General features: G+C 45.2%; 2 protein-coding genes across 2 annotated transcripts in view; both read right to left on the bottom strand.

Annotated features, from left to right (window-relative positions):
- LOC308370448 (SPARC-related modular calcium-binding protein 1-like) overlaps nucleotides 1-4,298 on the bottom strand; it is a gene marked incomplete at its 5' end in the record, with an annotated part of 15,147 nt that extends 10,849 nt beyond the window's left edge. The window contains 2 exons of the mRNA XM_080845097.1: nucleotides 3,776-3,976; nucleotides 4,260-4,298. Of these exons, the coding sequence (XP_080701223.1) occupies nucleotides 3,776-3,976; nucleotides 4,260-4,298 (240 nt within the window). The remainder of the gene's footprint in view (nucleotides 1-3,775; nucleotides 3,977-4,259) is intronic.
- Nucleotides 4,299-7,499: 3,201 nt separating this feature from the next.
- The window catches only part of actn4 (actinin, alpha 4), a 38,721-nt gene continuing 23,038 nt past the window's right edge, over nucleotides 7,500-23,182 (bottom strand). The window contains 22 exon segments of the mRNA XM_080844921.1: nucleotides 7,500-7,686; nucleotides 8,176-8,334; nucleotides 8,937-9,017; nucleotides 9,919-10,065; nucleotides 10,154-10,333; nucleotides 10,485-10,619; nucleotides 10,726-10,908; nucleotides 11,217-11,357; nucleotides 11,600-11,708; nucleotides 11,854-11,908; nucleotides 11,911-12,003; nucleotides 12,128-12,247; nucleotides 12,250-12,274; nucleotides 12,537-12,767; nucleotides 13,003-13,095; nucleotides 15,924-16,009; nucleotides 16,499-16,580; nucleotides 17,218-17,296; nucleotides 18,491-18,578; nucleotides 19,793-19,879; nucleotides 20,998-21,117; nucleotides 21,863-21,977. Coding sequence (XP_080701047.1) covers nucleotides 7,528-7,686; nucleotides 8,176-8,334; nucleotides 8,937-9,017; nucleotides 9,919-10,065; nucleotides 10,154-10,333; nucleotides 10,485-10,619; nucleotides 10,726-10,908; nucleotides 11,217-11,357; nucleotides 11,600-11,708; nucleotides 11,854-11,908; nucleotides 11,911-12,003; nucleotides 12,128-12,247; nucleotides 12,250-12,274; nucleotides 12,537-12,767; nucleotides 13,003-13,095; nucleotides 15,924-16,009; nucleotides 16,499-16,580; nucleotides 17,218-17,296; nucleotides 18,491-18,578; nucleotides 19,793-19,879; nucleotides 20,998-21,117; nucleotides 21,863-21,977 — 2,568 coding nt within the window. The 3' untranslated portion in view covers nucleotides 7,500-7,527.

The raw sequence follows: 23,182 nt of genomic DNA, 5'->3' as shown, positions 1-23,182 counted from the left end.
TTTATAGTGAATAGATGGGATAGTGAAGGATAATATAGAAGGAATTCATACAACAAGTTAGTAACATAGTGAGAGAGAAGGAAACAAATAAAAGGAAGACAGAAAGAGAGAAAAAGGGGAGCTGTCAGAAAGTGATAGTGGGAGACAGACTGACTGGAAGTGATGGAGTGTGTAGGCTTAGCTGAGTACAGTAGACTATATGAGCATGTATATGTCTGGGAGTGTGCTAGGCTCTCTACAGGGTGCTGCTGGCTGATCTGAGTACAGTACACTATATGTGCATGTATATGTCTGGGAGTGTGCTAGGCTCTCTACAGGGTGCTGCTGGCTGATCTGAGAACAGTAAACTATATGAGCATGTCTATGTCTGGAGTGTGCTAGGCTCTCGACAGGGTGCTGCTGGCTTCTATAAGCAGCTCAACAAATAAACAGCGCTAATGAAGAGGCTTACACTTCAGCCCACTGCTGTTAGGAAAGGAGGAAAAACACAGTCATGTCCCAGAATCCCCAGAATTCAGGTCACACACATTCTTTTACACACACACGAACAACACACACACACACACACACACACACACACACACACACACACACACACACACACACACACACACACACACACACACACACACACACATAGATACACAAACTCTTTTTTCTCTCTCTCTCTCTCTCTAGAACAAATCCACACACAATTGTTGTGGTTTTAGTGGGATGTAAAGTCATCCTCTTAGTGTAATGGGTTTCATAAAAGGAGGACTGCAGTCTTAAACCTAGCATGTGTGTTAAACATCCTGACGGAGGCAAAGATCTCTGCTGAAGCCACAGAGTGGTCTCTATCTGAAAGTCAGAAAGTCAAGGACACATCAACAAAAGAGAGGTATCCAGCAGAAGTACAGCACATTGAGGTCCCTAAGGCTACAGCAATCAGAGTAGAGCACTAGCGATATATAGTATTTCTTAGTATTTGATGCAGTACCAGGGCTTTGGCTGTATTTACTAATGCTCAGTTCTTCTTAAGTAGAATATTACTATTCAGTTTCTCTGGCATTGCCATGCTTGACTGACTAAGCAGCGAAACATACTGTTCATCCTGTATCTCCCAAGCTTGTATGTGAAAATATCTGTGTGGAACCTATTGAGCTTAGAGAGGTAATAAATGAACCTAACTGCCTTCCAAGATCTAAAACTAAACAGAGGACTGAATCCTTGACATTGCATGAGTTGTCGTAAGACAAATGTTTCTGCATACAGAACCTCACGTTTTTTTTCCGTAGAAAAGTCAAGGCAAGCATCTCATAGACTACAGAGTGCTCTATTTCCCACTGGCTGCTGGCAGAAGGAATGTCCTTGAGAGAGGTTCACTTGGGCTTCTCTGTGAAAAATAGGACCGTGTGTTCGTCTCTCTAATGAGTACGCTTGCCAGAGAGGCAGAGAGAGACAACCTCTCGGATGGCGGCTCGTACGCCCACATGTGTTAAATTGCTAACATATGCTCTCAGGGCCAGTCACCTCACTTGCAGCCAGATCCCCCCCCCTGCCACACACACACACACACACACACACACACACACACACACACACACACACACACACACACACACACACACACACACACACACACACACAGAAACCTTTACATGCATGCAATGCTTAGGCTCATCAACATGCACACATAGCAGCGCAGACACCTTCTACTCATAGGCACATGAGAATACACACACATAAATACATATACACACTCACCTTCATAAGCCTGGAAAGACTTGTGAGAACATACATACATACACACACGCAGACATATACAGAGAACATACATACATGAACACACAAGCACACATATACAGTGAACATACATGCATGAACACACACACACACACATATATACAGTGAACATACATACATGAACACACACGCACACATATACAGTGAACATACATACATGAACACACACGCACACATACAGTGAACATACGAACACACACTTAGACATATAAAGTGCACATTTAGGGTCCCACCTAGACCAGTATTTGCTTGGTCACATTCCACATTTATCTACACATTTATTTGGTATAATAAACTGACCAGGGTTTAAAAATGTAGCAACAAATATCCAAATACGTTTACATCTGGTCATGATGTGGACTTTTACATCCTCAACAGCCACAGAGACACACCTCTTTGCAGGCCCATACATTCACACACTCAATTGTTCCTTCCTTACTAGATGCATGCAGCCATCCTCCTGGGGTTATCTTCAATATGTCTTTGTCTAAGTCCATTGGTTCTTTGTTTTACTGTTTCTCACTCCAAGAGAGCTTCAGCCAGTGATGGTTTACATTACAGTGTTTATATAATTTCTCCGTGAGGAAAAAAAGTCTGAATGAACTGTCTGAGACAGATGGGGGTACTCCCTCTTTAATTGATTGTTTACGATGTGGAGAGAGAAACAAAATGTTCTTTCGATGAGTTCACCGTTCATTTTTCCACAAAACGTCACAGAGTAGAAATTAGATGGAGGGCATATTTCAGAACAAGTGACAGGGTTGAGCTCACTATGTTCGTCAACCTTGGTTGGCTGTAGACTGAGCTGGTCAGCACCAGTGAGACGAACTACAATGTGCGCAGCACAGCTTTTCTTAAATCAGTGTTCAGAACAAGGCTTCAGTGTTCCCAGGCCAACCCATACCAAGCTGACTGACTTTACAACTGCTAAGGAAAATATCAAAATATTTCAAGAGAGTACCCTCAGGTGATGAAATATGATGTTTAGGTTGAGGCTGCGCAACACTGGTGAACGGCTTGCATACTTACGCATTAAATATATATTTTTATGTTTATATAAGCTCTACCCCCTCCTCATCAGTGCAGCAATGAACTGCTTTTTTGAGAGAAGAGTTTGTATAGCAATATCTAGCCTCTCACACTAAATGGAAAAATGTGCACTTCGTCATGGTCAAACACTGCCAGACTCGACACAAGCAGTAAACAGGTGCACTTTTACGAACTGGTTTGGATTAAATCACATGGCTCATACATTAATAATACTTGACGCACATAGATTCTCAAGGACACACAAATGCACAGATCGTATACTCAAACACATACACACACACGATAGCTAGGCTCTTGAAAAAGTTAAATATTTTCCTTGGAGAGTTCTTTTGCCTGTGGTCAAGTCTAGTTGACCAGTGCTTGTCTACAGCACATAGTGCTAGCTCTCTTTAAGGATCATGTCAGGCACCACCCTACATCCATGAAGAGGATTGCCAGCTGGGACTCAATGGGCTACCCTCTGGAAGTCATCACTGGGATTTGATATTTTCACCTGTCCACCACAATCAATGAAACTCGCAATCAATGCTGAAAAAATTGTTTGTGTGCATAAATGCTCAATGGACAAATCATTTAGTGGCAATGAATCATTTGTCATCACAGAGTAAACATATAGGCTACAACAAATTAAATGAGTGCAACTGTTCATTGATACATTTATGCAAAAATAGCCATGGTTAGGGTTACAAAGGTACAGTTAGATTAAGTGACAACAACCCATTATGCAAATATGAATATAACCTGAAGTCTTTATAAATCTATTTGATAAGCCAGTACATGCATAAAATATTTCAGCTATTGCGCAAATGTGGTCTATAAATAAAGTATGAGTAGCCTATGTCAAAGCACTTCATAGAGGCTATAATCTGTGTCGATAGTAAATGGCTACCCTCACTTTCCATCCGCCTATATTCAGTTACACAGGAATCGCAGCACCTACCTGGGACTTGTCAACTGACTGGACAGTATCTGTCGCAAGGGCAAGGAGGAGCACGCGACAGGTGAAGGTAAGCGCCAACATGGTTCCCGCCGCCACAGCCCACGCGCGGGGTTCAGTGGTGGAGAGGGCGTTCTCTTTAGTCCAGGACGCGAAACGTGGAGCACCGCGCCGTACAGCCACAGCCAGCGTTCGGGTCGAGTTCTGCAAGTAACAAATGATCACTATGACCGAGTGGTACACGCTTACTTTTTCATGTCGTCAACGGAGGTTGATCCGTGCACAGGTATAGTGCGGGAGACACGTCGTCCACACACTTGAACCTTAGAAACTTTCTGAAGACTCAGGAGCGGGTTAGACTGTTCTCTGTACTAGCCTACTCCACCGGTCCCTCACCAAACCATCTCTAAACGTTACGGTCTCTATAGACCTATTAGACCCCCACCCACTTCAGCAGCAGGCATACAGTTGCATTAGAATAACAGACGAGAAGACTCTTGTTGGACACATTGAAACCAAGAACCATGCATGCGTTTGACAAGTACATTCTAAACTGGCGATGTCAGAGACAGCAGGCTCATCTTGAATTATTTTTAAATGTTCTTGCCACATTATAAAATAGATCGAAATATGGATGGATAACATTTCAGAGGCCAGTTGCCCAAATAGATAATGAATAATTAAGAATCATGTCGTTCATATTTGTTTTTTAACCCATACAAAGTGCAATTCACTTGAGTTTGTATGGGATTAAGAGGCGTTTGTAATAAGCATAGCCTAGGCACTATGTGCCATATCTGGATCTGTTGCAAGCAGTGGTATCAGGGTTATTAAGCTAACTTTTAACCAGCAAGTTTTACTTTTTTTGTGTGTCACTTCTATAGGAGATCGGTGGGGGTTCTCTAGAAGGGATGAGGATTCTGGGTCATCCTACGGCAGGAAAAGATTCTCTCACTTGTCACTCCACTTACACCACTGAATGAATTCCTTTATTGGGGTACTGAGGGATCATCCTGCTAAAGGTAGTATCCTAAAACTGTTGATGCTATTCTGGAAATGTTCTCAATTCTTTAGGATGACCCAGACATAAACGATGTTTCAAGCCCATTATATCAAGTTAAAATAAGTATTTCTAACATAGTCAAAGTATTGGACATTCATACATATTTGATGGATACATTTTGTCCAGTCAAACATATGCTAATGTATCAGTGTATTCACAATCAATTTAAGCAACAGTGTTTTCATTGCAGTTACAGTGGTATACATTCTTTTAAATGGTGAGTTTGTTCACAGGGACTTGTGTGTAGACGAAGTGATGTATCTGTGTACCCATACACTATGCTACTGTACAATCCATACTGACATTTGATATCAAAATAAAAGTTTTAAAATGTCCATTCAAAAAGACTACAATCACAGACCCCCTTTAGATGAGTCTTACATGATATTTCTAACAATTGATTCCTTATTTTTGAGTTACTTCCCATCTTTCTATGGCATGGTATCATATCCTAGACTGATAGAGTGCACAACAGGAGGCCATTTAAGAACAATAACTCTCACTTGTAGACATGACCTCATTGCATTTTCAAGAGCAGGTGATGCCTTTTGCTTGTTTTTCATTACGCAGGCACTTTAATCATACATACATCTAACATACATAAAAGGCATAACAAATGTTGTCAGCCTATTTGACGTGATAAACTTGCTCTACCTGCTGAGGTACAGGAAGAGGAGTAAGTTTGTAGCATTAAACAATGGTGATAATCTGTGTAGGCTACATTGTTACAGCAGTAAACACACACAAAAACACATGAATCAAACCAGTACTCGTGTGTAAGCCTATGTGCTATCTAGATCCACATATGTATATCTTCCAACCTCTCAGAGTACATGTGATATTATATTCTATAATGGGCGTCATATTACCCTATTGATGTGAATAGGTTTTGGTCAAATGTGTCATTCCTGAAAACAGATGCAAGGATGTTAAAAAAGGCAAGAGACTCTGACAGACACAATTCAAGTGGTAATATTTTATAAGGAAACTTTATGTGTGCATGTGAAATTCACTTGAGACAGAAAGCAGGTTTCATTTGTTTCTTAGCAAACAAACCAGTACAGCAGATCAGGTTTGATATTAAAGAGTACAAAAATGAAGAAAATCACATTTTTTTTTAAGTTCAATGCTTTCCAACCTGGCAGAAAATAGAACAGGCTTTGAGTCCATGTCTTCCTTTCCTCCTCTTTCTCTCCCTTTCTCCCTCCAAACATCGCGGCCGCCACCACCTCTCCTTTCCTCCTCTTTCTCTCCCTTTCTCCCTCCAAACATCGCGGCCGCCACCACCTCTCCTTTCCTCCTCTTTCTCTCCCTTTCTCCCTCCAAACAACGCCACCACCTCTCCAACCCCTTCCCTCACAGATATTACAGGAAATCATTTTGAACATATTAGACCAATCAAATGACCGCTCAATTCTTTCAATTTCCCCCTCAGAACATGGTTTACATTGTATATATATGATTGCATAGATCGGAGTACAGTAATATCCTTTCTTTAAGACAATATGGAATGTTAAAACGTTGCCCCTTCTTGTCTCTCCTCCCCTCCCTCGGCCCGTGGCCTTTTGTGTGGGGGATAACGAGTCTGAAGGATGGAGGGAGGAAGGCAGAAAGAGATTGACAGACAGACCAGGGCCTCAGCCACTACCAGGCACATTACTTTTGAAGCTTTGCTTTTCTTTCACTCTCCCCACCTTATCAAGTGGTGGTGTGGTGACTGTCCCTCACCATTGCGTTTAAGGCAGGAGGGGTTACTTAGTTAAATCCATCTTTCAGTGCCAGAATCATTTCCTTAGCTTGTTGATGCTGACATACATGGACACTCACTACTCCATCATGGATGGTTAGGTGTCATGGATGAACCAGATGGGTGAACCAGATGTTAACTTATGACAGAGGAGGAGGGAAAGGGTTCGGGGAGGGATTCTGCAAAACTTTAGTCAACTGAAGTCAAAAGCCAGTAGAAGGTGTTTAGTATGGATTGACGCTCCAAGGCATTTTAGAGGTCTTAGGCATTCCCACGCATGTGTACCATTCAACAGTCATAAGAAAAAGGTTCTACAGGAGATCAGAATTTAAACTTAGCCTTAATGCAAACCTATCTACAGTACTCTGCAAAATGTTTTGTATTTTTTATGATGTTTTTATCTTTGTGATCATCCAGTAGCCCTACAAGCTTGCTGTGTGTTCTCTGAATGTAGTTTGCATACTGGAAAAAAATAAGTATGTACAGCACTTAACCCGTTAACTCACATTTGCTGGAGGTAAGCTTTTAAAAAAATAAAAATAAATCAGGAGAAAGAAAAAAAATGAAAAGGTTGAGGTTAAATGTCCGAGTTCCACTTCTCAAGCATTTTGCGAGAGGGGCACAGGACATTTAATGCACTCCATAATTCTCCATCCATAAATCATTCTGTTTGTTTTTGTCTAAACCTTGCACATCTCCAGATCTCATATCTGCCAAATAAGCTAAGGGCCCTCCCCTATCGCCACTTCCCTCCCTTCCCTCCAAACACACAAACAAACGACAACAAAAAAATATTAAAATATGCAGCTACTGCTGAACCCAGAACCCAAACTGCTCTGAGCATGACAAGCCTCGGAAAGCATCCCCAAGCCCTTCCCCATCTCCCACCCCACCCCACCCCACCCCATCCCAGCTGGTGTCTGATTGTGGCGCCCGCGTGTGCTTTTAGAGGTCGCTCTCTCCGTAGAGTGCGGTGGAGAAGGACATGTAGTCCAGGGCTCCTGGGGTGGCGTCCGGGCCCGTGTAGGGAGCCATGCGGGCGATGCAGTACTCTGCCTGGTCAGGGGGCAGCTCTCTCCTCAGCTCCTCAGCCGTGATGAAGTTCTGTGGGGAGGTGAAGTATAGATCAAGGAACTGTGCACTCTCAATAGTTTTTCAACACGTATATGGTTTCTCTAGCGTTGACCACACCTAGATACAATTGCAAGTTGTCTCCAGATAGGTGCTGCCACAAAAAGAGATAGGGTCACATGTAGCCCCACAATACTTTGCGGTTTACCACAGTACAACACCTCAACAAGTAGAATTGTATTACTATATGATGTGTCTCCGGGAATCCAGTATTTAATTTTAGTTTATGGAAATTGATGTACTAAATGGTAATCTTAGTAGAAGCCTAACAAAACCTCAATATTTATGTTAATTAATTACAGGAGCATTGAAGAATGATGAGTAGGTATTTATGCCTTTAGGTCATTAGGTATGTTTAGCCCTGGCCCAGTGAATGAGCACACATCCCTGACACACACACAGATACACACACAGATACACACACAAACACACACAAACACACACAACCCAGAGTGTGTCTACCTTGTCGCCAGCCAGAATCTTGAAGGAGGCGATAACCTGGTCGGCCGTGTCTGTGTCAGTGGTCTCTCTGGACATGAAATCAATAAAGGCCTGGAAAGTAACCGCTCCGCTGTTGTTGGGGTCCACGATGCCCATTATGCGGGTAAACTCAGCCTCACCCTACAAATCAAGAAACAGTTCAATGCAAAGAAGCAGCACACATGAAGATTCATAAAGATAATAAAGTGATAATAAATAATAAAGTGTAAGCAGCATTAAAGTAAGACTTAGCAGAGCAAGAGAGGAAAAGACAGAGAGAGAGAGTGAGAGAGAGAGAGAGAGCAGAGGAGAGTAGCAGCAATACCAGGCTGTTGCCGGTGGCTATCAGCAGGGCGCGGAAATCGTCGGCGTCCATCATCCCTGTGCGCTTCTGTTAACACAGGGAGCGAGGGATGCACGGGAGGGGGAGAGGGGGATGGACAGAAGAGAAGGCAAGCAAGAGGAATGGAGAGAAAAAGTAATAATAGTAAAAGTAAGAGATAGTGGGTGTTGGAGGAGAAGTAAAGCCAGGAGTGTGTTGACATGAATTATGGAAGTGGAGAGTGAGAAGGGGGGAAAAAACCAGCAGAGTTAAAAGAAAAGCGCCACAACCTCGTGCCATACCCCAGTTGACCAGCAGGTGGAGCAGGAGCCAGGGCATGTGTGTGAGTGCGGTAAGAGCAAGGGGGCAGCAGCATGCAGCTAGGTGCCCCTGAGGAGCAGGAACCAGCTCCATACACTACCTGTTTGTCGTTCTCCACGTCGTAGCCAAGGCTGATCAGGCAGGCCTTGAACTCCTCAGCCATCAGAGCACCACTGTGGTCCTGGAGTCATTCCAGCCAACCAACGAGTGTCAGAGGGCAGAAGGGATGGACCAGGAAGGTGATGGACCAATCATGAGATGGGGGAGAGCAGCAGTGTTCAGGGGATGATTAATGAAGGTGGTCAGGTGATCAGATGACATCACAGCATGCACAGATATGAAGTTCCCATGAGCGATGGAGACAAACAATGGGATGTTAACCACTGAACAGAACTAATGGGAAGCCATCAGGTAACACAAGGGAACACTTGGATCCCTATGATGGGTACACATGCTGCTTAGTAGCTGTCCAACTACCACACCATGAAGTACTTTTCCGTCTGAATGTGAGAACAATAAACATGCAGGGATCTCATGCACTCAAATGCTATGCGACCTGAGCTCAGCTTGTTCTATGCAGGTGCACACGATGGGGCAGTGATGATGGCATGTGCAGGTGATGGAATAGGTGAAGGATTGAATGGAACACCAGCTGTATCAGGTATCTCATCAGTCATCGCATTTGCTAGTGCGGTTAGCTCAAATGGGTATATGATAATGCTGCCCAGCACAGTCAAATGTCATGCATTTCATCAAGGACCTTCTCATTGATCACCAGTTTACTGACACATACAAACACTTATTAACATTTCAAAAGTGACAGAGTACACTATTTGTATCAGTATGTAGGCTGCCAGGGAAACAACCCTTTGATCTACATCGGTTAGCTACATGAATAAACCACTTGGTCAAATATTTGAGGCATACAAAAGCTTCTCATCACATTAACTGATTGTCACACAATCTGTAGTTCCAATCTGAAGTTAACCTTGAGTAGCCAGTACATTTTACACACTCTCCATCCCCTCAAAAAAAAAAAAAAATCACACACAAACACACAGGATACTGATGGCTCTCCTGACCTTGTCAAAGTGGTTGAAGGAGGTGCGGTACTCATGCAGCTGTTCCTGGCTGATACCCTTGGCATCACGGGTGAGGATCTGGTTTTCAATCTCGTTGATGGTGCGTGCAATGGTAGTCAGAAGTTGCTCCCAGCCCACCCGCAGGTGCTGCGCAAGAAAAAGGACTCAGTTACAACTTACACAGAGACACTGAAAGGATAGGATACAAGTGTGGGAAAGAGACCCAGTGATGTACCTCCATGGTGTAGGAGGTGTATTTGTTGTCAAAGATGAGTGCCTCCTGGATGAGCTGGTGGTCTCCCTCCAGCTGGTCGATGTTGGGCTTGTACTCGATGATCCTCTGCTCGTACTCCCTCAGGTTGGTAAGCTGATCCTCAAGGGTTCCATTCATCTCAATGGATATCCGTCCAATCTCCTACAACACACACATTTATGTTTGATCAATTTTCATTTGCAAATACATACACACATCCATTACAAAGCTACAGCAATCTATCATATATATATATATATTTATATATATATGTATGTATGTATGTGGGAAGTTGTGAGAGGAGCTACTTCACCTCCATCTTGTTCTGGATCCATGGTCCAACAACATTTGCCTGGGTGGCAAACTGGCGCCGCAGGTGATCATTAGACTGCTGGCGGGCAAGCTCCTCCTGGAGAGCCTGGTCACGCTGGGGCACCAGCTGCTCCACCTTCACATATCAAACACAAGAGGGCGTCAGAGTCCACAAAAGCTCAGTGGTAGCCTGTACTGGGTGGGGTTAAACCCAGTCCCCCCTCCACATCAAACACACTTACCTTGTCCCATTTGTTGTCAATGCTCTCGGGAGTGATGGAAGTGTAGGGATTGGCTCCGGCCAGCTTGATGCCGTTGTACTGAGCGATCTTCTGCACCTCAGCCTGGATGGCCTGGATGGCCTCCCGCTCCTTGTTGGCCTCAGGGAGAGTGGATTTAAACTGCTCATGAGCTGTGATCAAACCCTATGGATGAGGAACGAATCAAGGGACAGACAGCCAAAGAGAAAGGAGTCGGTCAATCTCAGGGCACTGATTTTCCTCTACGCAGTTGCTGTGACTCAGAACCCAAATCTATCTGATAATACTGGAGTGATTATCCAGGCCACCTTCCTGCCAACTCCAGCAGTTGAAACACATTTATAAGCCATAGATTGCTCTCTTTTCCACACAAGGCTGGATCAAACTCTCTCTGTAGCCTCTTGAGGCCAGTATGATTCTATGTGGGGCAGTGCACCATTTCAGGAGATGGGGCTAATAACACAGAACCGCACCTGGATCTCCTCGATGTTGTGCACGATGAACATGTCCTGCAGGTCCTCCATGGCTCCCTCCATCCAGTTGTTGAAAGGTGCCGCCCTTTTAGCGTACTCAAGGTACAGCTCATCAATGGACTCCAACTGCTTCTCTGTCCGCTGTTTGGGGGAGAGCGAGTAAGCGTGAGTGGGTCTTCAACTTCATTAGGGCTGACATTGTGTCATTACAATGTGCCAACTCAGTTTTTTGAATGGGGAGAATAGAATGGGTATGTATTGCATGTAATATCATTACTATGGAGGGGGATACCTATTGAAACTCATCCTGATTGAGGGGTCATGATGGTGAGAGTGTGTGTGTGCTGTGCATATATTTGGGACCAGAGGAAAGCGAGACTTACTTCTAGAGCCTCTCTGCGATTCTGTGTGAGAGATCCCAGGATATCCCACTGCTCGCAGATCTTCTGACAGCGTGCATTCACACTCGGGGAGTCGTAGTAGTCCAGCTCACTGTACAGCAGGAGGAAGAGTATTCAATACAACATGGATTCACACTTCCACAACTAGTTTCCATCCCTCCCTATCCCCGTTTCTCCATCCATCCATCCATCCATCCATGCTCCCTTTTTCCTCCTCCTCCTCCTCTCACTCTTACTTGAGCTCCTGGGCGATGGCAGCGATCTGCTCCACGCGGTCCTGGTGTGCAGCAGGTCGCTCTCAAGGCCTCGTTGTTTCTTTAGCAGAGCCTTCACCTCAGACAGGGTGGCCGTCTCGAAGTCTTCTGGGTCAGCATCGCCCTCCTTACCTGGACAAACATCCCGTATGGCCCATACAAACGACTGATTAGAGGTTTTGAGGGGACTTGAGATGAGGCCGACATGGAAAACCTGGCTACAGACAGATGGTGAAATGCTCAGACTTAGCCTCACCATCGGTCCAGGACTCGTGGATGGTGGCTTTCTGACGGAACTTCTCGGCCAAGTGGTCTAGCCTCTCCAGGCGGCGGATCTCATTGAGGAGCCACTCCTCGTAGCCCTTCTCGGCACCTCCAGCTTGTGCCAGGATCCATTGATATCCTGCAGGTGTAGCACATGAACAGTGCTCAGGATCGACCCTCTCATCAGGGCAAACAACAGCTCGCCCAGCTGCTTCACTCCAGGACAGACCACATGGTACATTTGAAATAAGTCATATTGCAATGATAATCATCAAACCCCACTGGTTTATTCATGCATGCAGGTAGATGCTACTCAGTGGAAAGTCACTCTGGCCAGGACCACTGGCCCACATGATTGAGCAGAGTGTGGTAATGGGAGGGTTTGCGGCAGGGGCACTCACCGACACCATGCGGCCCTCAGAGGGCATGAAGGCGGGCCGGTTGCTCAGGCGCAGCTTGGTCTGCAGCGTGTTGAAGTTGATCTCCAGCTGGCACTTCTCCTGCACCTTGGGGGGCTTGTGCGTGCGGCGGTAGTCCCGGAAGTCCTCCAGCTTCTGCTGCATCTCAGTCATGGTCTTCTCTGGGGCGCGGTTCTCCAGCCAGGGGATGGTCCTGCGGATCCACTCCAGCAGCTACAATAAGGAGGGGGAGGTTACAGAACAAACAAGGAGGAAAAAACATGGATAAGAGAATGTTGGTGTTCATTGTGAAAATGTATTGCTCTTTCGTTAAAAACACAGAGTGGAACGGACATCCATTGAGTTCCAGATTTAAAAAACAAAAGCCTCCTGTCGTTCCCAAAGGTGCTGGACACAAAGGTGAACTAAGTGATCAAGAAAACAACAGCAAAGTCAGAAATGAACTCACATCACTGGCCAGTTTCTCGTAGTCCTCCATCAGATGTTCATTCTCCTGATTGACAGCAAGGACCTTGCAGATCCTATTGGCTGCCGTTTCAGCCTATCACAAATGATATTTAGTCAGCACGGGGGGAAACAGTTAATCACATAACCTACATCTCATGTATAGAACCCATTTCTGAGATGCTAGTTTACACACATGAGGACGACAGCCAACGGTCATTTGTTTGTTCACTTGTCAAAAAGCATCAGAATTGCCATTGAAGAACCCAATACTTGTGTAATATCATAAATCATAAAACCCAGTCACAACAAAGCACACTAATGAAACTGAAGTGTGAATAATCCACAAGCCAAAATCTTTCCTAATCATCTCTTCATAAGGTATGACAGAAGAGCACTGGGCTCCACAAAGAACATGAGACCATGCTTCACTTCAACAGTCTGTCATAAACCCAACCAACAGCAGGCCCAATCATGCCCCAATCCCCATCCATCCCTCATTAACGGCCTTGTTTGTACTGCTGGGGAATCCTTTGGGCAGACTGACAGGAACTTACAGAAACCAATGGGATTTATGACAGGCAGTTCAAGCAAAGCATTTGCATGTGTGGTCTTTGTTACGGGAGTATCCAAACAAACCCAGGTCTAACGATGGCATACAGTGAGCTAGCAACACACACTTAATCCTCCCTGAGCATGACGCATGAAGGTGAGGCAGTAGCCATTGGACCATGCATACTGATACACTCACTGACAATTCATACCCTCCCACAAGTATTCACACTCCCCGTTATGTCAACACACACACACACACTCAATACACCAAACCACAAGCATGGGTTATAAAAAAAACAATCCCAAAACGTTTGCATATCAAATCAGTGCATCATGCGGTCAACAGCTACTGTTTGGTTAGTCCAACCCTGTGGATGCTACCTTTTATATTAAACAAATGAGACACACTGTGCTTTCAGAAGCATGCTAATGCAACATGGCTGTCAAAGCCAGTTTGGGCTGTACCGCTTTAATGCACTTCCTCCTGCTGTCTATGGATTATAACTACATTCTGAAACAGAAAGCATTTCAAACTACATCACTCTCCAACTCCTCAAACAATACACATTTTGTACCATGATGAATTCAGAAACAAGAATCATTTGACATTTTGGTTTTCTGCTGTGCTTACTATTGGCTGTGCCTGCTGAAAGTGTTTTTTGACATATGGGGTAATGCCTGTTGATCCAGAGGTCTCACGGGTCAAATAATCTGTTGCTTATCTTTCAGGTTTGTGAAGAAAATAAATTATTTAGTGTCCTTGTCACGTTTCGACTGACAGAGCACCATAAGGAAACACAGCAGATCAACCTACAATTTAGTGAGAGGCAAATAGAAAGGAAAGAGTTGAAAGCTAAAGCCTGTGGCAGAGTCCTCCCTGGCCTCCACAGCGCCCCCCACTGGAGGAGTGGCACAGGGAGAGAGAAGAGGTTCCTCACCTTCTGGGCGCCAGAGAAGGCGTGATAGAAGCAGGAGACATAGGTCATGATGGCCTTCTCATCAGGCCGCAGCGTGCCCACGATGTCTACAGCACAGCCCAGGCGGGGAGCACAGCGCAGGACAGCAGAGAACCACAGAACCAGAGACCGAGAGAGGGAGAGAGATATAGTCCAGGGGGAGAGAGAGAGAGAGAGAGAGAGAGAGAGAGAGAGAGAGAGAAGAGAGAAGCCGTGAAGCTAAGCTACCCAAAGCCAAAGTTGTCCCCCCACACACAGTTGGGTGGGGTGTTGGGAGGGGGAGGGGGGCACTGGGTGGGGTAGGGTGGGTGCAGTGGTGGTATAGATGCTTGCCACCCCCCTCCCCTGCGCTCCCCTCCCAGGCCCTCCTACTGTACGGGGTGGCATGGGGACAACAGAGGGGTTGTGGAGGGGCTGCAAGGCTACCATGGTAACAGACAGAGAGGGAGAAATTGCCCTCAGAGCTTTGTCTTGGACCATGAAGACAAGGTCGGGACACGCATTCAGTTTGTTGTTTATCTCACACACACACACACACACACACACACACAGTGATGAGTGTTCTGTAAAGCAATCTCTATTGTGAACTCTCATGTCCCATCCGAAGTGAACCTCCTATGTGCTGTGCAGGTAGCTGCTTTCAGGAGGCCGGTGCTTATGGTGTAGCGTGGTCACGCTCCCTCCATTACTGCTCACATTAAGAGTCAGGGCTCGTGCCAAAGGAGGCCACCTCTGTGAGGGAGGGGGTGCCTGTGTTACAATGAGTGTCTGGACGTGCAGTGAGGTGGAGAATGAGGGCCAAGAGTACATTTACACGTTTAGAACTAACTGCTGAATTGATGACCATACAAAGAACATGACCTTAAGGAGGACTCTTGCTTCTTCCGTGGCTTTAGCTTCCACTGACATGGCAACTTCCTGTCTGTTTGTAGGCTTAGGATGAGGTGTGATTGTGGGTTGAGCAAAATTGTGGGTGTACAAACACTAAGTGCCTGTTTAAGTGAATGGGCGCAGTTTAGGAGAGTATGCGTTCATATGTTTTTTTTTTTTTTTTAAACCCAGGTCAGAATCGATCCAGAGTCCCCTAAAGGCACTGGACCCATGTATAGTTGCCCCACAGTTACCCTCATGTGTGTGTGTGTTTGTGTGTGTATGAGAGAGTGAGAGTGTGTGTGTGGATGCTGTTTGTGCTTTGGCAATCATTCTCTTGATGTGTGTAATGGTCTTTGCATGTGTGTGCTATAAAAACACCAGATGGTGTCCCGACCAGTCTAGCCCATCCCAATGCTGGAGGAGAAAGCCATGCTGGAGGAGGAGGAGGAGGAGGAGGATGAGCTGTTGATGTGGCAAAGGTCAAGGTTCAAAGGTGAGGGATAAAAGTTAGACGGGCCAGGGAAGGCTGGGTGGGGGGTACCTTCTGGGCTCCAGAGAAGGCATGGTAGAAACTGGACACATAGGTCATAATGGCTTTCTCATCAGGACGGGCAGTGTTCACTATGTCTGAGGGGAGACACTGACAGTTACACACAGACACAGACAGACAGATGGGGGAGGGACACACTCAGAGTGATAAAGGGAGAGTTAGATACTTAGGGAGGCCAGAGACATGCATGTGTACACTCAGACAGACAACCAGTCAGACAGACAGACAGACAGACAGACAGACAGACAGACAACCAGTCAGACACTCACATGTTGGTGCTAGTCACATAAAGATGTTAAGACACTGAAGGAAGAAGGACTACGCTCTAACAGCCAATGGGGATACAACTGTGTGGCACATTAACAATATAACAGCTGTATTTATTCAATGAGGAAACATAAGAGAAACTGGGAGATAGGATGAAGAAAGGGGTATGGTGAGGATCTATACATCAGCAAACATACACACAAAACAATAACAATCATACTTACACAAACCCACAACAACATCCACACGGAAGATACCATAAACAGAGGGGACAGAGAATGGGGTTAAAAAAAGTGTACCTTCTGCGTCCAACATCTTGGGGATGTCAAGGTATTTCTCAGCCACTTCAAAAGCATTGTTCAGGTTGTGCACAGGATCATCCTGAGCAAGGACAAATAGACCAGTTGAGAACAGAACACAGACAGCAGATTTCCTACATCAATCTATAATTGAAATGACAACATTAGGAACAGATAAGGTTTTTCGTGCATGAGGGTGCGTATGACTAATTTACTGATATTCTGTTTCTAACCTGTCTCTGTTCTCTCTGATCTAATCATCATTGTATGCATCTCTCTACCTGACCGGCCCCAAGCAGAGGGCCCCCCCCTTTGAGCTCAGGTTCTACTCAAGGTTTCTTCCTGTTAAAAATTAGTTTTCCCTTGCCCTAGTCACCTCAGTCCTTGCTCTAGGGAGTTCAGGCTCTGGTCTCTATAAAGCGCCTTGAAACTATTCAAATTGTTATTAAAATACAATTGAAATGGATTGCATTTAATTTAGTTGAGAAAGAAGCCATTGACTTTGTAGACCAAAGAAAGGGTTTACCAAATGAAGTGCTTATGAATATTTTATTAACTAACACATATTCAGTGCTGTTCCTGGTATATTCAGACACTTCAACCTGCTAATAGTCGTTTGTATTTCTTAATAAACTAAAAGGTCAAAGCAACCTTCTCTTTCCAACTTCTAAGGTCTAATGCTCATTATGCAGGTGGTCTGCTGTGGCAGGCTCTCTCACCTTTCTAAGCTTTTCGTAGTCAATCAACTCAGGCCTGTGTCTGTGGATGAGAGCGTTGAAGGCCAGCCCATCTTTCCAGCTTTGAGGGAGAGAAACAAAAAAAAAAAGATGAAGATATGCAAGATGTGTCAAGAGTAGGGCTGGGCAAGTTAACGCGTTAATCTCGCGTTAATTCACCAGTTAATTAACGCCGACAATTATTTTATTGCGCGTTAACGCAGGTTTTATTATATATTTTAAATTGTAAAAGTCTGTTGCCTACAGGCTTTTATTTTGTAAAAGTCTGCTGCTGACTGCTGTGCAACCGGAAAAGAAAAGAATGGGCGGATAAACAAACCTGGAGAAGGGCATAGACATATATACTTGAAAACACAGTTAACACAGATACACGAAAGCTAAACTTCTCGAAATAATGTGGCGATTTATTGCCTGTGCATCACCTCCAGCAAAGGTTAACGTCAGTGGGTGTTAACCGGTCAGCTAGAATCTATAAGTTTGTTGTCTCTGAATGATGCTAGCAGCAGCTAAGCAGTTGGCTATCCTAGCCTGTCACCTTACTGGATCCATCATTAAGATCACATCAGGATGACAAGAAAATCAACTATCGAAAACATGATTTTGAGCTTGTTGTGCAATGATATCCCCTGTCCTCCCGGCTCCCGATAAATTAAGCGAACTAATTTTAACGTGCTAGCTATCGCTAGCTAGTATGAGGAGTTGCCATTAACTAGCGAGCTACAATGCAAAATCAAAAGATATATGGCAGAAACAACGTCATAACCAGGCTGGTTAGTTACATTGCAGGGAAACCAGCCATCAAGTACATGGAATTGAGTTGTAATATTGTCAACACAACTTTTTGGTGCTTCACCACACTCTAAACATTAATGCCCTGGCAATGGCAATAAGCTTTAGTTTTGTATTTGTTTTGATAACATTGTTTAAGTTGAGAATTACACAAAGTATTTATTTTATTAAACTGCTACTACCGGTATATAAAAAGGCTGATGTTAAGTGTTTGCACAACAAATGTTGTGCCACTTTTGTTCATATGGCAGAACATTTAAAATAAAAGTGTGCTATATACTACTTTTGAATTGATTATTGGATTTTGCGTATAGAAATGCGATTAATCATGATTAATCAGGGAAATCATGCGATTAATCGCGATTAACATTTGGAATGGTTGCCCAGCCCTAGTCAAGAGTGAAGAACAGCGTGGGGAGATGAGACCAGATTTCATTCATCTAATTGGTAGTTTATTGTTCTGTACCTGATATGGAAATTGTTAACATTGACGTTCTTGTAGGGAGCCGTCTTCCTCTGGCACCATAGCAGCAAGCCCTCTTTGGCAGAGGTCTCTGAGGGAGGGATGAAGAGGAGGAGAAGATGAAGACAGGGATGGAGGGAAGGAAAGAGACTTCCCTCATGACACAAACACACACACACACAGACAGACAGACAGACACACACACACGATATGCATTCTTCAGTGTTAACCACTGAGATCAGAATTGACCATTAGGTACACACCAACTCTGAGGTGTGGAGAGTGAATACTTGCGGGACGGATGTTTGTAGATAAGCCATGTCACCACATGAACAGGGAGTAAGAGGAATGTGCCCAGGAGTGTGGGCAATATAAGATGGCACAGAGAGAGCTGGCTTTGTCTCCATAGGTTACGGTACATGGGATATGGGTTTAAGAGGAATGTGCCCAGGAGCATGGGCCATATAAGATGGCACAGAGAGAGCTGGCTTTGTCTCCACAGGTTACAGTACATGGGTTTGGGTTTAAGAGGAATGTGCCCAGGAGCATGGGCCATATAAGACTGCACAGAGTTGGGGTTTGTCTACACAGGTTAGAATAAATGGGTTTGGATTTGAAACTCCTCCCACTTCTACCATGTGAGCAGCAAAGATGAAGCATGCCACACTCCTCCTCCTCCTCTAAACATCTTGCTTGTATCCAAATGCTCCCTCACTCTCGCTCTCACACACACACACACACACACACACACACACACACACACACACACACCCCTTCCACTCTACTTCCCACAGCAGTGTCTGTCTGTCTGTCTGTCTGTCTGTCTGTCTGTCTGTCTGTCTGTCTGTCTGTCTGTCTGTCTGTCTGTCTGTCTGTCTGTCTGTCTGTCTGTCTGTCTGTCTGTCTGTCTGTCTGTCTGTCTGTCTGTCTGTCTGTCTGTCTGTCTGTCTGTCTGTCTGTCTGTCTGTCTGTCTGTCTGTCTGTCTGTCTGTCTGTCTGTCTGTCTGTCTGTCTGTCTGTCTGTCTGTCTGTCTGTCGTGGGAAGGCAGCAGAGAGAAAGACAGATAGGGAGAGACAGACATGAACCTGCTGCTTGCTGTCTGGGTGGTCATGGGTCCCTCAAGCAAAAACACCTTATCCTGCGAGTACAGTCACAAGCACTCAAGAGGTCCCAGTGAACAGATCAACACAGGGCAGATGGATTACTTATCAGGGGGAGAGGACAGGAGAGAGGAAAGGGTGGGAAGAGAGGAGTCTGGGAGAGATGAAGAGCTGAGCAGATGAGGATGCTGGGTATATTCTTGCCTTCCACGGAGATGTCCTGGATAGCAAAGCGGAGGATGATGGTCCAGATCATTCCCAGGGTCATCTTCGCATTGCCGTCCACAATTTCTGGAAACAACAAAGTCAACATTAGAAACAAATACTGGATTGGGTTCGAGTAGGTATGATTTGATGAAGATGAACTCGGTTTGTTTAAGTGTGTTTTTGTATGTTTCAGGGGAACATTTCAATCAAATGAAAAGCTGTAGTTTATTGTGGACATGGACAGAAGAACAGTTAAATATAATTCCGTCTCTAATGACGCACGCTCCTTCAGCGAACAATGCATGAGGACATAACATGCAGACAGATCAAAGACTTCATGCATGATATGGACACGCTTCAAAAATAAAAAGCCCCACTGTCACCCATCTTCTATTTATAGTTGTATCTATTTCTCTGACTTTGGGATAGGAGAGGGAGAGAAACTCAAAATTGTGCTCCCCTCTCTGCCTCAGCCTATGCCTCTGTAAGGGTTTTTTGCTGTGTTCCAAAGCTTGACCTTTCAAATGATGAGAGAGAGAGAGAGAGAGAGAGAGAGAGAGAGAGAGTTGAGCGGGTAGGATCCCTTGACTAACGTATTGCAGTGGGTGGAGCCTTCACTGGTAATGCCATTGGAATGAGGGGTCATGGAGTGTGGCAGTGAGGCACTTTGTTACCACCATGATGGGGGAGCGAAAGGTCACTGCCATGCTGTCAATGCGCTGGTCCATGGTGCTTGCCCATCCTTGCTCTGATTAACTGCCCTACTCTCCAAAGGCCCTCTGAAGACTTGGGCCCCACTCACACATACATTAGACACTCTGGCTCTCTCCATCTCTCTCGCTCGCTCTCAAATGTACTGACTCGTCAGGAAGTTGTGAAATAGTATAAGTGTGTTGTACATGCATGTTCACTTGTAAGACAGTATAGCATTAAGATGAGTGGGACAAGCTGTATCCTTTGTGTGTGTGTGTTTGTAGAGATCTATGCAAGAAAGCGAGAGAAATTTAGGCCCGGTGGCTGAAATGGGAGTTGTTCGAGTTGGTGAGTTAGTCCCATGAATGTGTGAGCATTTCTGGTGTGTGTGTGTGTGTGTGTGTGTGTGTGTGTGTGTGTGTGTGTGTGTGTGTGTGTGTGTGTGTGTGTGTGTGTGTGTGTGTGTGTAAAGAACAGACAGTGAGAGAGAAATATTGTCAAACACAAACCTTCTGCGCCAATGGACACCAGCTTGACCCCTTTACTGGCGATGAAGTCCAGTGCTTTGTTGACATTGTTGATCTTGTGAACCCTCATCTTTCCTCTCTCTGGTTTGGGTAACCTCTCCCCTATGGTGTACCAAAGCAGACACAAATTAGCAAAGACAAACTCCTATAAATGATCTGCACACTTTCCAAATGATGAGCAGTAAAACAGCCTCTCTTGCACCTAAGGCAGAGAGAGAGAGCGAGAGAGAAGACATTATGCCGCTCATAAGGTTCTGTGTTTGCTGTATTTGGATGTTTTTCTAAGTTCTGAGGTTTGATGACACAATTTATTTTAACAGGATTTAAATCAATGGGAAGTACTGGTTCTCAGGTTGTGTGCTCCCGGAGCTGAACCTTTAGCTTAGTATGAAAAACGTGGATGAGGAATTACCTTTCAGAACACTAAAATAGGCTGAACTTGTGTGGACTGCATGAAAGATCTTCAAGCAGCATCGCCCTCTTTAAATCCAAAGTGTTTCCCTCAACACTTAGGACAGTAATGTACACACACAGCCTCAGATATGCATTCTATTTGTAAATAACAGGGCTGTTGCTCTGGCGATGGCCGAGTGAGCCTGTGCATCATGTGTGGAGTTCGGTTAAGACCTTCTTTCCGCTGAGGTTGTGGAGTGAAGGGCAGACTGAATGCCCTGAAAATCTACTGTGGGCCATGGAAACCAGTGTGACTGAGCCACTGGTAGTCTGTCTGTGTGTCTATGCATGTGTGAGTGTGTGTGTGTGTGTGAGAGAGAGAGTGCAAGTGCGAGTGTGCTTATGTCCTCCTGCATGCAAGTGTATGTAATGAGCACGAGTGCTGTTGTCCTACCTGATATGACCTCCAGTAGCAGCATGAGTTTGAGGCCATCCCTGAAGTCCTCCTCGATGTTATCGATCTGTGTGCCAGCTTTGCGGAGATGAGAGTTACACCAGGCGGTGAACGTCTGGAAAAGAGGACCGGAAGCAGGAGGTTAACCTCACCCCTCTGAGCAGCACACATCACATGTTCCCCAGTACTCTTTCTGACGGGAACGCGAGGGGCCATTTTACCAATTGAAATGGTCAATCTCAGTTGTGTGATGGAAGTGGAAGTGCATGTTGATGGAGTCACCCCCACCAGCCCTCAGGACTCTAGGGAGGGGCGGTTAGTTTCCACCCGTTCACATCCTTTCATAAGCCTCTCCCTACATGGTTTACAAGACCACCCCAACCTTTAACTCTCTCACACACACACACACATACCCCACCCCCCACCAAACACACACACAACCCCCAAGCCAGAGTACACAGGGCCATATACAGCAGGCTGTGATGTTGGGACACATTATGAGAGAGGGTGGTGGCAGTGGGGGCTGGCCTTCTCTCTCTCTCCCTCTGCTGGCCGCTCCACACAAAGAGCCCATTGAGCCCCCTGGATAATGAGTCCCTTAACCCCCACCCCTACCCCTACCCCTACCCCAGCCCCCACCCCCACCCCAGCCCAGCCCAGGGATGCACAGGGGACGGACACAAGAGCCGGGCCAGGCCCCTCCACATCATGCCCCCTAACAAACAACAACCAGGCCCTGTGCAAACAATGTGGCCACAATGAAGCCTGTCTGCGTACACACACACATACACAATAGGACTGGACGGGTCATTGTCAATAAGTCTGAAGGTCTGTTATGACAGACAACACAAGAGAATCTGAAATAAAACATATACCTATGCACAAATGGACTACAACAAAGGCTTCAAATTCAATAATCAATTATAGGTTAACAAATATACAATTAGGATATTTCTTATGTCAGTGACAGATGGTGAGGCGTTCACATCACTGAGTAAGCCTACATTAACATGCCTCATCAAGCTCATCTGTCAGAGCAAACAGGTCACAGCGCGGCGTTGATGTCAATGCGTCAATGTCAATGCGTGTTTGTGGGTGTCTCAGCAAAGTTTCACAACTTAAGTCACGTCAGCCTCCCACTACTGGGCTGGGGCGGCCTTAGAAACGGAGTGTTTGTGTGCGAGGCGTCATATCAAATAAAGACTACGCAACTATGATGGGGTTAGTCATATTCGCTTGCATTTATTTTTTTTTATTTGTTAAGCCACGTTAGTGTAGTGGTCTAGTCTATTTACAGACTCCATGTTTGAGCCGTCCTTG

Source organism: Sprattus sprattus (assembly GCF_963457725.1).
Source record: "Sprattus sprattus genome assembly, chromosome: 9".
Classification (NCBI taxonomy): domain Eukaryota; kingdom Metazoa; phylum Chordata; class Actinopteri; order Clupeiformes; family Clupeidae; genus Sprattus; species Sprattus sprattus.
This window is presented reverse-complemented; position numbering and strand designations above follow the sequence as displayed.